The sequence below is a fragment of the Hemiscyllium ocellatum genome, chromosome 7 (assembly GCF_020745735.1).
Source record: "Hemiscyllium ocellatum isolate sHemOce1 chromosome 7, sHemOce1.pat.X.cur, whole genome shotgun sequence".
NCBI lineage: Eukaryota > Metazoa > Chordata > Chondrichthyes > Orectolobiformes > Hemiscylliidae > Hemiscyllium > Hemiscyllium ocellatum.
The window spans coordinates 7,486,262-7,500,738 of record NC_083407.1 but is presented as its reverse complement, the minus strand read 5'-3'; the positions used below and the strand labels follow the sequence as shown (position 1 = coordinate 7,500,738).

The 14,477-nt window shown below is 47.9% G+C and overlaps 1 protein-coding gene across 1 annotated transcript in view; it reads right to left on the bottom strand.

Moving 5' to 3' along the window:
* Positions 1–14,477, bottom strand: part of LOC132817312 (anion exchange protein 3-like) — a 136,994-nt gene that overhangs the window by 21,836 nt on the left and 100,681 nt on the right. Inside the window, exons 16-18 of the mRNA XM_060827723.1 lie at positions 13,987–14,076; positions 8,116–8,282; positions 2,890–3,143 (exon numbers count right to left, since the gene is read on the bottom strand). Coding sequence (XP_060683706.1) covers positions 2,890–3,143; positions 8,116–8,282; positions 13,987–14,076 — 511 coding nt within the window. The remainder of the gene's footprint in view (positions 1–2,889; positions 3,144–8,115; positions 8,283–13,986; positions 14,077–14,477) is intronic.

The window sequence follows — 14,477 nt, the reverse complement described above, 5'->3', positions numbered from 1 at the left end:
GTGTAGGGTTGTGGGTCAGTGTGTAGGGATGTGGGTCAGTGTGTAGGGTTGTGTGTCAGTGTGTAGGGATGTGGGTCAGTGTGTAGGGATGTGGGTCCGTGTGTAGGGATGTGTGTCAGTGTGTCGGGATGTGGGTCAGTGTGTAGGGTTGTGGGTCAGTGTGTAGGGATGTGGGTCAGTGTGTAGGGATGTGGGTCCGTGTGTAGGGATGTGTGTCAGTGTGTAGGGATGTGGGTCAGTGTGTAGGGTTGTGGGTCAGTGTGTAGGGATGTGGGTCAGTGTGTAGGGATGTGGGTCCGTGTGTAGCGTTGTGGGTCAGTGTGTAGGGATGTGGGTCAGTGTGTAGGGATGTGGGTCCGTGTGTAGGGTTGTGGGTCAGTGTGTAGGGATGTGGGTCCGTGTGTAGGGATGTGGTCAGTGGTTAGGGTTAGTGTGTAGGGATGTGGTCAGTGGTTAGGGTTAGTGTGTAGGATTGTGGTCAGTGTGGGATATGGTCAGTGGTTAGGGTTAGTGTGTAGGGATGTGGTCAGTGGTTAGGATTAGTGTGTAGGGATGTGGTCAGTGGTTAGGGTTAGTGTGTAGGATTGTGGTCAGTGTGGGATGTGGTCAGTGGTTAGGATTAGTGTGTAGGGATGTCGTCAGTGGTTAGGGTTAGTGTGTAAGGGTGTGGTCAGTGTGGGATGTGGTCAGTGGTTAGGGGTAGTGTATAGGGATGTAGTCAGTGGTTAGGATTAGTGTGTAGGGATGTCGTCAGTGGTTAGGGTTATTGTGTAGCATTGTGGTCATTGTAGGGATGTGGTCAGTGGTCAGGGTTAGTGTGTAGGGGAATGGTCAGTCGTTAGGGTTAGTGTGTCCGGATGTGGTCAGTGGTTAGGGTTAATGTGTAGGATTGTGGTCAGTGTAAGGATGTGGTCAGTGGTTAGGGTTAATGTGTATGGTTTTGGTCTGGGTAGGGATGTAGTCAGTGATTAGGGTTAGTGTGTAGGGATATTAGTCAATGGTTAGGGTTAGTGTGCTGGGGTGTGGTCAGTGGTTATGGTTAGTGTGTAGGGGTGTGGATAGTGGTTAGGATTTGTATGTAGGATTGTGGTCAGTGTAGGGATGTGGTCAGTGGTGAGGGTTAGTGTATAGGGATGTCGTCAGTGGTTGGGGTTAGATGGTAGGGATGTAGTCAGTGGTTAGGGTTAGTGTGTAGGGGAGTGGTCAGTGGTTAGGATTAGTGTGTAGGATTGTGGTCAGTGTAGGGATGTGGTCAGTGGTTAGGGTTAGTGTGTAGGGGTGTAGTCAGTGGTTAGGGTAAGTCTGTAGAGGTGTGGTCAGTGGTTAGGGTTAGTTTGTAGTGATGTGGTCAGTGATAAGGGTTAGTCTGTAGGATTGTGGTCAGTGTAGGGAGGTTTCAGCGGTCAGGGTTAATGTGTAGGGGTGTGGTCAGTGTCTGGATGTGGTCAGTGGTTAGGGTTAGTGTGTAGGGATGTGATCAGTGGTTAAGTTTAGTTTGTAGGGATGTGGTCAGTGGTTTGGGTTAGTGTGTAGGATTGTGGTCAGTGTAGGGAGGTGTCAGTGGTTAGGGTTAGTGTGTAGTGATGTGGTCAGTGGTTAGGGTTAATGTGTAGGGATGTGATCAGTGGTTAAGGTTAGTTTGTAGTGGTGTGGTCAGTGATTAGGGTTAGTGTGTAGGATTGTGGTCAGTGTAGGGAGATGGTCAGTGGTTAGGGTTAGTGTGTAGGGAATTGATCAGTGGTTAAGTTTAGTTTGTGGGGGTGTGGTCAGTGGTTAGGGTTGGTGTATAGGGAGGTAGTCAGTGGTTAGGGTTAGTGTGTAGTGATGTGGTCAGTGGTTAAGGTTGGTGCGTAGGATTGTGGTCAGTGTAGGGAGGTGTCAGTGGTCACGGTTAGTGTGCAGGGATGTGATCAGTGGTTAAGTTTAGTTTGTAGGGGTGTGGCCATTGGTTAGGGTTAGTGTGTAGGGATGTAGTCGGTGATTAGGATTAGTGTGTAGTGATGTGGTCAGTGTTTAGGGTTAGTGTGTAGGGATGTGGTCAGTGGTTAAGGTTAGTGTGTAGGGATGTAGTTAGTGGTCAGGGTTAGTGTGTCCGGACGTGGTCAGTGGTTAAGATTAGTATGTAGTGGTGTGGTCAGTGGTTAAGGTTAGTGTGTAGTGATGTGGTCAGTGGTTAGGGTTAGTGTGTAGGGATGTGGTCAGTGGTTAAGGTTAGTGTGTAGGGATGTAGTTAGTGGTCAGGGTTAGTGTGTCCGGATGTGGTCAGTGGTTAAGATTAGTACGTAGTGGTGTGGTCAGTGATTAGGGTTAGTGTGTAGGATTATGGTCAGTGTAGGGATGTGGTCAGGGTTAATGTGTAGGGATGTGGTCAGTGGTCAGGGTTAGTGTATAGGGATGTAGTCAGTGGTTAAGGTTAGTGTGTAGGGGTCTGGTCAGTGGTCAGGGTTAGTGTGTTGGGATGTGGCCATTGGTTAGGGTTAGTGTATAGGGATGTGGTCAGTGGTGAGGATTAGTGTGTGGGGTTGTGGTCAGTGGTTAGGGTTAGTGTGTAGGGATGTGATCAGTGGTTAAGGTTAGTGTGTAAGGGTCTGGTCAGTGGTCAGGGTTAGTGTGTCAGGATGTGGCCATTGGTTAGGGTTAGTGTATAGGGATGTGGTCAGTGGTGAGGATTAGTGTGTGGGGTTGTGGTCAGTGGTTAGGGTTAGTGTGTAGGGATGTGATCAGTGGTTAGGGTTAATGTGTAGGATTGTGGTCAGTGTAGGGATGTGGTCAGGGTTAGTGTGTAGGGATGTGGTCAGTGGTTAAGGTTAGTGTGTAGGGATGTGATCAGTGGTTAGGGTTAGTGTGTAGGGATGTGGTCAGTGGTCAGGGTCAATAATGATGACTCACCAACGAGCAATGCCACCGAGATGCCAGTGATGCGTTGCTCCTTCACCTCCTCGATCTTGGGTGTCTCTCCGGGAGCTGTACTCTTGCTCATCACAGTCAGGGCGTTGACGTGGGTGATTGTCCGTACTGTGGCACCCGTCTGCCACGGGAGCCCAAAGATGCCACATATGCCTCCGGCCAAGCCAATGAGCAGCAGGTCCAGATGGAATCCGGACCCTTTCACCAGCCGCCGCTCCTTCTTACTGACAATGAGACTGGGAAGGGCCAGAACTGCAATCAGTCCAAGGGATTGGCATCCTCAAAGCTTCCCATTCTATTCCCATACACACACACACACACACACACACACACACACACAATCGTACATCCTCACGCTGCCCCCTGGAATATCGCACTGTCACAGGGTCAGTACTGAGGGAGTGCCACACTGTCGGGGGGTCAGTACTAAGGGAGTGCCGCACTGTCGGAGGGTCAGTGCTGAGGGAATGCCGCACTGTGAGAGGGTCAGTACTGAGGGAGTGCCACACTGTCGGGGGGTCAGTACTGAGGGAGTGCTGCACTGTCGGGGGGTCAGTACTGAGGGAGTGCCGCACTGTGAGAGGGTCAGTACTGAGGGAGTGCCGGACTGCTGGGGGGTCAGTACTGAGAGAGTGCTGCACTGTCAGAGGCACTGTCTTTCAGATATTAAACCTATCCATTTCAGGTGAATGCCATAATTCTATGGACAGTATTTTGAAGAAACCAAGGCTCCTCTTCCCAGCTTTCCCTAAAGTAACATCACAAATCAATTTTATTGTGGCATATGGACTGTCTGGGTCCTAATTAACACCAGCTGACAACATCTTCCATTGGCTGTGAAGCAATCCTGATGTTTAGAAAGATGCTTTAAAATGTCACTTCTTTGTCATGGTGCCAATAGCAGTCAGACTGTCCAGATGCAGCTCAGGGAAAGGAACTCATAGTTAAACACACTCGCCTATTGACCCAGACTGAACCTTCCCCCTGTGCTCCCAGGGAGGTTCACCTTCACAACTGAGGAACAGGAGAGGGCCATTCAGCCCATTGTGACTGTTCTGCCCTCCAATGAGATCAGGGCTGAGCTGTGGCCTAAATTCTTTGACCCATGTTCCCTCGAACGTTTGCTTATCCAAAAATTATCGATCTCAGGTTTAAAATTAACAACTGAACCAGCACCCACTGCCATTTTTGGAAGAGAGTTCCAAACCTCTCCCACCTTTTGGGTGTAGAAGTGCTTCCTAACATCTCTCCCCATAGAGTCATAGAGATGTACAGCGCAGAAACAGATGCTTCAGCCGTTCATACCGACCAGATATCCTAACTTAATCTAGTCCCATTTTGCCAGCACCCGGCCCATATCCCTCTAAACCCTTCCTATTCATATACCCATCCAAATGCCTCTTAAATGTTGCAATTGTACCAGCCTCCACCGTTTCCTCTGGCAGCTCATTCCATACACGTACCACCCTCTGCGTGAAAGAGTTGCCCCTTATTATATCTTTCCCCTCTCACCCTAAACCTATGCCCTCTAGTTCAGGACTCCCCACCCCAGGGAAAAGACTTTGCCTATTTACCCTATCCATGCCCCTTGTGATTTTATAAACCTCTATAAGGTCACCCCTCAGCCTCCAACACTCCAGGGAAAACAGCCCCAGCCTGTTCAGCCTCTCCCTATAAATCAAATCCTCCAACCCTGGCAACATCCTTGTAAATGTTTTCTGAACACTTTCAAATCTCACAATATCCTTCCTATAGCAGGGAGACCAGAACTGAATGCAGTCTTCCAAAAGTGGCCTACCCAACGTCCAGTACAGCCGCAACATGACCTCCCAACTCCTGTACTCAATGCGCTGACCAATAAAGGAAAGCATACCAAACGCCGCCTTCACTATCTTATCTACCTGCGACTCCACTTTCAAGGAGCTATGAACCTGCACTCCAAGGTCTCTTTGTTCAGCAACACTCCCCACTCTCCTGAATGATCTGGGCCTCATTCTCAGACTATCCCCTCATTCTAGAATCCCCCACCAATGGAAACAGTTTCTCTATATCTGCCCTGTCTCTACCTGACTTCACCAGATCACCCCTTAACCTTCTACAGTCTGAGAAAACAGACCTCATTTGTACAATCTCTCCTCCAATCTCACCCCTGAAGTTCAGGTATCATTCTTGTAAACCTGCATGTACTCTCCCCCCCCCCCCCCCCCCCACACCCTCCCCCTCCCCACCCCCACCCAAGGTCAATCTCTTCATCCTAGTTTAAATAAAACAAAGAATGGCAGATGTTGGAGGAGATCTGAAACAATAACAGACATTTCTGGAGAGTCACAGCAAGTCCAGCAGCCTCTATGGGAAGAAAGAGAGAAAGTGAGGTTTACTGCTGCTCCTCGGATGCTGCCTGACCTGCTGAGCTTTTCCAGCACCACACGCTTTGACTCTATGGGAAGAAGGCAGAGTTAACATTTTGAGCCCGGTGACTCTTCATCAGAACTGATCAACTTTCTTCGTCAGTTCTGGCAAAGAGACATTGGATCGAAACCAACATCCTTCCTAAGGTGTGGTACCCAGGTCTGCTCACCATGGGGTCTATCCGGGGTTCTGTATAACTGCAGCATAATATCTACATCCTTGTACTCCAGGTCTCTAGATATCAAGGCCAGCATTCTATCAGATTTCTTGATTATTTTCTGCAGCTGGTTGTAATATTTTAAGTGTCTATGCATCTGAACCCTCTCCTTGGACATTCACTGTCTTTAACTTTGTTTCATCTAGAAAGTGCCCTGACTTATCTTTTTTAGTTAAAAATCACACAGCATCAGGTTATGGTCCAACAGGTTTATTTGGAAGCACTAGCTTTCAGAGCGCTGCTCCTTCATTAGGTGATTGTGGAGGGTAAGGTCATTCTCACGGAATTTATAGCCAAAGGGGTCCAGTGTCAGGGAGATGTGACACAGTAAACAATCTTAGATTAAACACTTTCATCTTTTAGAATGGGAAATGCTGGTTTGACAGGTAAATCCCAGAACTTCCCCCAAATTACATTCCCAAGACATTCTCCACAACCACCTGATGAAGGAGCATCGCTCTGAAAGCTAGTGCTTCCAAATAAACCTGTTGGACTATAACCTGGTGCTGTGTGATTTTTAACTTTGTCCACCCCATTCCAACACTGGCACCTCCACATCATGAATCTCCTTTTTAATAGTTTTACTCCAGCTTACATTGTACTCCATCTGCTACAGTTTTGCCCATTCACCGAGTCTATCAATCTCTCTTTGTAATTTTATGTTATCATCCACACTGTCTACAATGCTGCCTAACTTTGTGTCATCAGCAGATTTGGAATAAGACTTTTATGCCATTATTCCAAGGGATTAATAAATCTTGGGAATAATTGAGGCCCCAACACAGGTCCCTGTGGGACACGAATTTGAAACCATTCCTGTTTTCTGGTGCCTGTCCCTCAGCCAATTGCTGACAGCTATGTCAATAACAGTGCAGATACCTGCCCCACATGCCAGCACATATTATTCTCCCTCCTGGCTCCAATTCTCGTGACAGATCAAATTTAAAATTCTCATCCATGTTTACGATTCCTCAATTGTCTCATTTTCTGCCTTCCTGTGTAACTTTCACCAGTCCCTCGTCCCTCCCTATCTATGTAACTTCCTCTTCCAGCCTCTACACCCTCCCTATCTCTGTCACCTCCTCCAGCCCCTACACTCCTCCCTACCTTTGTCACTTCCTCCAGCCCCTACACCCCTCATTATCTCTGTAACCTCCCTACGTCTCTCACTTCCTCCAGCCCTACACCCCTCATTATCTCTGTAACCTCCCCCACATCCCTCCCTACCTCTGTCACCTCCTCCAGCCCTACACCCCTCATTATCTCTGTAACCACCTCCACACCCCTGCCTACCTCTGTCACCTCCTCCAGCCCTACACTCCTCATTATCTCTGTAACCTCCCCACCCCCCTCCCTACCTCTGTCACCTCCTCCAGCCCTACACTCCTCATTATCTCTGTAACCTCCCCACCCCCCTCCCTACCTCTGTCACCTCCTCCAGCCCTACACTCCTCATTATCTCTGTAACCTCCCCACCCCCCTCCCTACCTCTGTCACCTCCTCCAGCCCAACACCCCTCACCATCTTTGTGACCTCCTCCAAAAACCTACATGCTCCTTATCCCTGTCACCTCCTCCAGACCCTACTATCATCAGTTTCTCTGCAATCTCCTCCAGCCTCTCTGCCCTCCCTATTACTGTAACCTCCTCCAGCCTCTACACTCCTTCCTATCACGATAACCTCCTCTTCCAACTCCGACGTCCCTCCCTATCTTTGTAACCTCCTTGAGCCCCCATAAACCCTCTGAGATTTCTGTGCTGTTCCAATTTTGACCTTAACACCTTCAGGATTCTTGAGGGGCTTGACAAGGTCAATGCTGAGAGGATGTTTCCTTTCATGGGAAGAGTCTAGGACCAGAGGGCACAGTCTCAGAATAAAGATGCGCCTATCTAAGACTGAGATGAGGAAGAATTCCTTCTCCCAAGTGGTTGATAATCTTTGGAACTCCTTACCACACAGAGCTGTGGGGGTAGGGTCCTCATGTATGTTCAAGGCTGAGATGGAGAGGTTCTTGAGCAGTTGGGAATCCAGGGTTAGTGGGAAGGGGCAGGAAAGTGAACATGAGGAATGTCGGATCAGCCATGGTCCTATTGAATGGTGGAGCAGGGTTGAGGGGCCAAATGGCCTACGCCAGTTTCTTTTTCTTATGGGTGTCTTACGACCTCTTAACTATCTCTAACTACTTGGAGGCCTGATATCAGCTGCCTGGGTCCCAAGCTCCTGACTCACTCGCTAAAGCTCTCTCTTTCTTTCTATCTCTATCTCTCTCTCTCTCTCTCTCTCTCTCTCTCTCTCTTCCCCCTCCATTAAGATGCTCCTCATATCTCTCTCTCTGACTGTGCTTTGGCTGTTCCCCTGTTACTCGGTGTTAGTTGTTTGATTACATTCTCGGGTGATACCTCGGTTTATTTAACAATGTGAGAAGTTGGGTCCAATTGCTGATGTGTCTGAGGTGGGGGCACTGGTCACACAGGAGGGACTCCGTCGTGGGGTATAGCCGGAGTTGGGAGGTGGGGGGTGGGGGGGGGGGGGGGGTGGGGGGTGGTGGTGGTGAGGGGTGCCGTGTAGAGGGTTGTACTCACGTGGTGATGTTGGTCTCCATGAAGATCAGGATGAAGAGCAGCAAGGCCGGAATCACTGAGCCGAAGATCATCCATATTGGGAAGTCCTGATCCTTCCCCATTGGGTGGATGAACCAGCCTCGCTTCTCCGGGGAGGTGACGGAAAATTCCAGAGGCACGTTCAGTTTCTGCAGAGCGAGAAACAGGTCAGTGTCAGCAGAGTAGACCAGCCACAGCTCCCTCCTGCTGTCCAGGCACCACAAGTTGCCTTCCCATCCTGCCCAAACACAATGCCATCCCTTTGCGATGGCCTTTTTTCCCTTCCCCCCCACCTCATCCTTTCTTCATTTTTTTTTACTCACTCATGGGATGAAGGTGTCTCTGGCTAGGTCAGCATTTATTGTCCATCCCTAATTGCCCCAGAGGGCAGCTAAGAGCCAACCAAATTGTGGTGGGTCTGGAGTCACATGTAGGCCAGACCAGGTAAGGATAGACAGGCAGGAGGCTGGATGAACACAACAAGCCAGGCAGCATCAGGAGGTGGAGAGGTCAACATTTCAGGTGTAACCCTCTTCAGGGATGGGGGTGGGTGTGAGGGGAGCTGCAGATAAAGGGAGTGGTGGGTGCAGAGTGGTGAAGTGGGGATAGGTGAAGGCAGGCAGAAGGTACAACCTAGTTGGTCAATGGGAAGAATGAATCTGGTTGGTGGAAGGGAGGAGCGGGAGGGAAGGGAAGGGACGTTATTTGAAACTAAAGAACTCAATGTTGAGTCCTCTGGGCTAGATGGCAGTTTCCTTCCCTAAAGGGCATTAGCAAACCATTTCTGACAATGGATTAATCATTTGACTCTTAATTCCAGATTTACATTGAATTTAAATTCCACCATTTGATGTAGTGGGATGCGAACCTGGGTCCCAGAACGTTACCTGGGTCTCAGTATTAGCAGTCTAGCAATAATACCATTAGGCCACCACCCCCACTCATGGAAACCAATCAAGCGGATTTGGAAGTGGTTATTGAGCTGAGATCCATCAGGAGACAGCACGAGAGAATTCCATATATCTCCTACCCTTCTCCATCCTCAGATTTTCGTAATGGCCCCTTGGCATGGCCTTGCGAATGATTTTATGTCGTCCTCAGTTTTGCTTTTGGGGTAGATGGTGGTGCCAAGGCAGTGCCACTAGACTGGTCATCCAGAGGCCGATGCTAACGCTGTGGGGTCAGGGGGTTCAAGACCCACCACGTCACCCGGTGAAATTTAAAAGTAATGGATACAATATGGAACTGAAAGTGAATGGAAAGCTGATGATTGCTGTAAAACCCATCTGGTTCACTAATGCCCTTGAGGGAGGGAAATCTGCCATCTTTACCCAGTCTGGCCAACATGTGACTCCAGACGCACAGTGAAGTGGTTGACTCTTAAATGCCCTCTGGACTGACCATTGAGCCGCTCAGTTCAAGGGCAATTAGGGATTTAACATTCTTGATCTGCCTTGAGAGGTAGAAGATTCCAAAGCTTTGCAAATGTGCCTCTCCCTTACTGAGTACTCCAATACACAGAGATTTCTGACACTTAGAACATAGAATGTTACAGCGCAGTACAGGCCCTTCGGCCCTCGATGTTGCGCCGACCTGTGAAATTAATCTGATGCCCATCTAACCTACACTGCTCCATTATTATCCATATGTATGTCCAATGCCCATTTAAATGCCCTTAATGTCAGTGAGTCTACTACTGTTGCAGGCAGGCCTTTCCACGCCCCAATACTCTCTGAGTGAAGAATCTATCCCTGATATCTGTCCAAAATCTATCATGCCTCAGTTTAAAGCTATGTCCCCTCGTGCTGGCCATCACCATCCGAGGAAAAAGGCTCTCACTGCCCACCCTATCTAACCCTCTGATTATCTTATATGTCTAGATTAAGTCACCTCTCAACCTTCTTCCCTCTAACGAAAACAGCCTCAAGTCCCTCAGCCTTTCCTCATAAGACCTTCTCTTCAGACCAGGCAACATCCTAGTAAATCTCCTCTGAACCCTTTCCAAAGCTTCCACATCCTTCCTATAATGTGGTGACCAGAACTGTACACAATACTCCAAGTGCGGCCGCACCAGTGTCTTGTACAGCTGCAGCATGAACTTGGGGCTCCGAAACTCAATCCCCCTACCAATAAACACCAACACATCATATGCCTTCTTAACAACCCTATCAACCTGGTTGGCAACTTTAAGGGATTTATGCACCTGGACACCAAGATCTCTCTGTTCATCTGCACTGCCAAGAATTTTACCATTAGCCCAGTACTCTGCATTGCTGTTACTTCATCCAAAGTGAACTACCTCACATTTTTCCACATTAAACTCCATTTGCCACCTCTCAGCCCAGCTCTGCATTTTATCTATGTCCCTCTGTAACCCACAACATCCTTCAGCAATATCCACAACTCTACCTACCTTAGTGTCACCAGCGAAATTTACTAACCCATCCTTTTACGCACTCATTCAGATCATTTATAAAAATGACAAACAGCAGTGGACCCAAAGCAGATCCTTGCGGTACACCACTGGTAACTGAGCTCCAGGATGAACATTTCCCATCAGCCAATTTCTGATCCAAACCATTAAATCACCTTCAATCCTGAAACTTCATATTTTATTCAATAGCTTACTGTGTGGAACCTTATCAAATGCCTTACTGAAGTCCACATCAACTGCTTTACCATCATCCACCTGTTTTGCCACCTTCTCGAATAAGGTTAGTGAGGCACGACCTACCCTTCACAAAACCATGTTGACTATCCCTAATCAACATATTCCTGTCTAGATGATTATAAATCCTATCTCTTATAACCTTTTCCAAAACCATACCCACAACCGAAGTAAGACTCACTGGCCTATAATTACCAGGGCTGTCCTGACTCCCCTTCTTAAACAAAGGAACAACATTTGCTATCCTCCAGTCTTCTGGCACTACTCCTGTCAACAATGACGACACAAAGATCAAAGCCAGAGGCTCTGTAATCTCTTCCTTGGCTTCCCAGAGAATCCGAGGATAAGTCCCATCTGGCCCAGGGGTCCTACCTATTTTCAGATCTTCCAAAATTGCTAAAACCTCCTCTTTGTCAACCTCAATTCCATCTAATCTTGTAGCCTGTATCTCCGTATTCTCACTAACATTGCCCTTTCCAATGTGAATACTGATGAAAAGTATTCATTAAGCGCTTCCCCTTTGTCCTCAGATTCCACACACATCTTCCCACTACTGTCTTTGATTGGCCCAAATCTTACCCTAGTCATTCTTTTATTCCTGAAATACCTATAGAAGGCCTTAGGGTTTTCCTTGAACCTATCCGCCAATGACTTTTCATGTCCCTTCCTGGCTTTTCTTAGACCTCTCTTTAGATCTTTTCTGGCTAACCCATAACTTTCAAGCCCCCTATCTGAGCCTTCACGCCTCATCCTCACATTAAGCCTTCTTCTTTCTCAACTTAATTAGTAAACCATGGCTCCCTCTCTTGACAACTACCTCCCTGCCTGATAGGTATATATGTACCAAAGACCTGCAGGAGCTGTTCCTTGAATGAGCTCTACATTTCAGGAGTGCCCATCCCCTGCATCCTAAATCTTGCCTGGTCACATTATAATTGCCTTTCCCCCCGTTATGCCTCTTTCCCTGCCATATATACCCATTGCTATTGTAAACATAACCAAATTGTGGTCACTATCGCCAAAGCGTTCACCTACCTCAAAATCTAACACCTGGCCGGGTTCATTACCCGATACCAAATCTAATGTGGCCTCACCCCTTGTTGGCTTGTCTATGTACTGTGTCAGAAAACCCTCCTGCACACATTGAACAAAAACTGACCCAACTAAAGTACTTGAACTATAGTATTCCCAGTCAATGTTGGAGAAGTTACAGTCCCCCATAACAACTACCCTGTCGCTCTCGCTCCTATTGAGAATCACCTTTGCTATCCTTTCCTCCTCTGAACAATTCAGAGGCCTTTAGAAAACTCCCAACAGAGGGGCCTCTCCTTTCCTGTATCTAACCTCAGCCCCAATTACCTCAGTGGATGAGTCCTTAAACGTGATCTCAGCTGCTGTAATATTACCCTTGATTAACAATGCCACCACCCCCTCCGCCTCCTCTTTTTACCATCTTTTCTGTTCTTACTGAAACATCTAAATCCCAGAATCTGCAACAACCATTCCTATCCCCCCTCTAGCCATGTCTCTGAAATGGCCACAACATCGAAGTAAAAAGTGAGGTCTGCAGATGCTGGAGATCAGAGCTGAAAATGTGTTGCTGGTTAAAGCACAGCAGGTTAGGCAGCATCCAAAGAACAGGAAATTCGACGTTTCGGGCCGAAACGTCGAATTTCCTGTTCCTTGGATGCTGCCTAACCTGCTGTGCTTTAACCAGCAACAAATTTTCAACAACATCAAAGTCCCAGGTATCAATCCATGCTGCAAGTTCACCCACCTTATTCCGGATGCTTCTGGCGTTGAAGTAGACACATTTCAAACAAACATCCTGATTACCGGTGCCCTCTTGAGACCTTGTAAGCCTATCCCTGACCTCAGTGCCCTCAATCTCCCGTACAATGGAACTACAATTCAGCTTCCCATCCCCTCTCTGCATTAGTTTAAACTCACCCGAAGAGCAGTAGCAAATCTCCCCCCGGGGATATTGGTACCTTTCTGGTTCAGGTGAAGACCATCCTGTTTGTAGAGGTCTCACCTTCCCCAGAGAGAGCTCCAATTATCCGAGAATCCAAACCCCTCCCTCCTGCACCATCCCTGTAGCCGCATGTTCAGCTCCTCTCTCCCCTTGTTCCTCGCCACACTAGCACATGGTACGGGCAACAAACCAGAGACAACAACTCTGTTCGTCCTAGCTCTAAACTTCCACCCTAGCTCCCTGAATTTCTGCCTTAAATCTCCATCTCTCTTCTTATCTATGTCGTGGGTGCCTATGTGGACCACGACTTGGGGCTGCTCCCCCTTCCCCTCAAGGATGTTGAAAACACGATCCGAGAAATCACGATCCCTGGCATCTGGGAGGCAACACACCAACCGTGTGTCTCTCTCATTTCCATTTCATTCACCATGAGCCAGACAGTGAATTGCAACCTCGACGAGAAAGGCTGGACTAATCCAATTCTAATTCTCAAATGTCTTACTCCTCATTGATTCTTTGCTTGCATAGCTTGGGTGGAAGGAATTGAACAGGATGGTGATGGGCTGAAGGGCCTCCTATAGATCTCTATGACTGTGTCACTAAATGCTGCCCTTCCATTCCCATTCCACTCCAACTCACATCGACAAAGGCACAGGGTAAGTCACACACAGGTGGACAAACACACAGACACAGACACATCCACATACATACACACACCCAGCCCCACAGAGTAACACACACACAGACCCACGCACGCGCATAGTAAGATACACGGACACATATGTACACACACTCATACACATGGTAACACACACACAGTAACACCCACACACAAACACACAGTAAGACACACACAAGTGCACAGACAAACACACACAGTAACACACAAATATACGGTAAAACACATTTACACACAGGCATGCCTGTACATGGTAAGACACATACACACATAGTAAGAACACTTTGTGCACACACACAGGTGGTGAGACACAAACGTACACACAATAAGATACACACACACACACACACACACACACACATATGCATGCACACACAAATATACATAAATACGTGGTAAGACAGCCAATTCATCTTACAGACATGGTAACATTCCCACAAATACATGACACAAATGCACTCAGAGTAAAACACACAGACTAATACGCAGTAGGACACAGACGCATGGTGTGATCAATAGCCACACATTTACCTCAGTGTATGTGTCTGTGATAGAGATATCCACAAGGACCATCACCAGGATCGCAATGGGAATCCCAAAGTCTCCAATGATGCGCCGGGCCTGGGTGAGGGTGAAGGAAATCACATTAGATCCTGTGGTCATGGTAGAGAACTTCATTCCTCCATTACGCGGGAGTTGACAATGTGGAGGTAGAACTGAGACCTTCTTCAGTCCCCCTGTCAGAATCAGACTGCTCCCTCAGAGACCCCTGGCTCCACCCTCTCCATGTGGAAAGCTGGTGCTCTGGTGGTCTTGTCCTCTGACTGTAATGCTGGGGCTAATGAATTGAGGGACACAGGTCCAAATCCCATACTAGCAGAGGGGGATTTAAATTCAAGGAGCTGAAATCGAGTGATCAGGAAATAGTACCGCACTGTTATCACTAATTGCTGTAATGATGCCGGGAGGAAATTGGCTTCACCCTGTCAGGCCTCCATGTAACTCCAGGTCCATACAATATG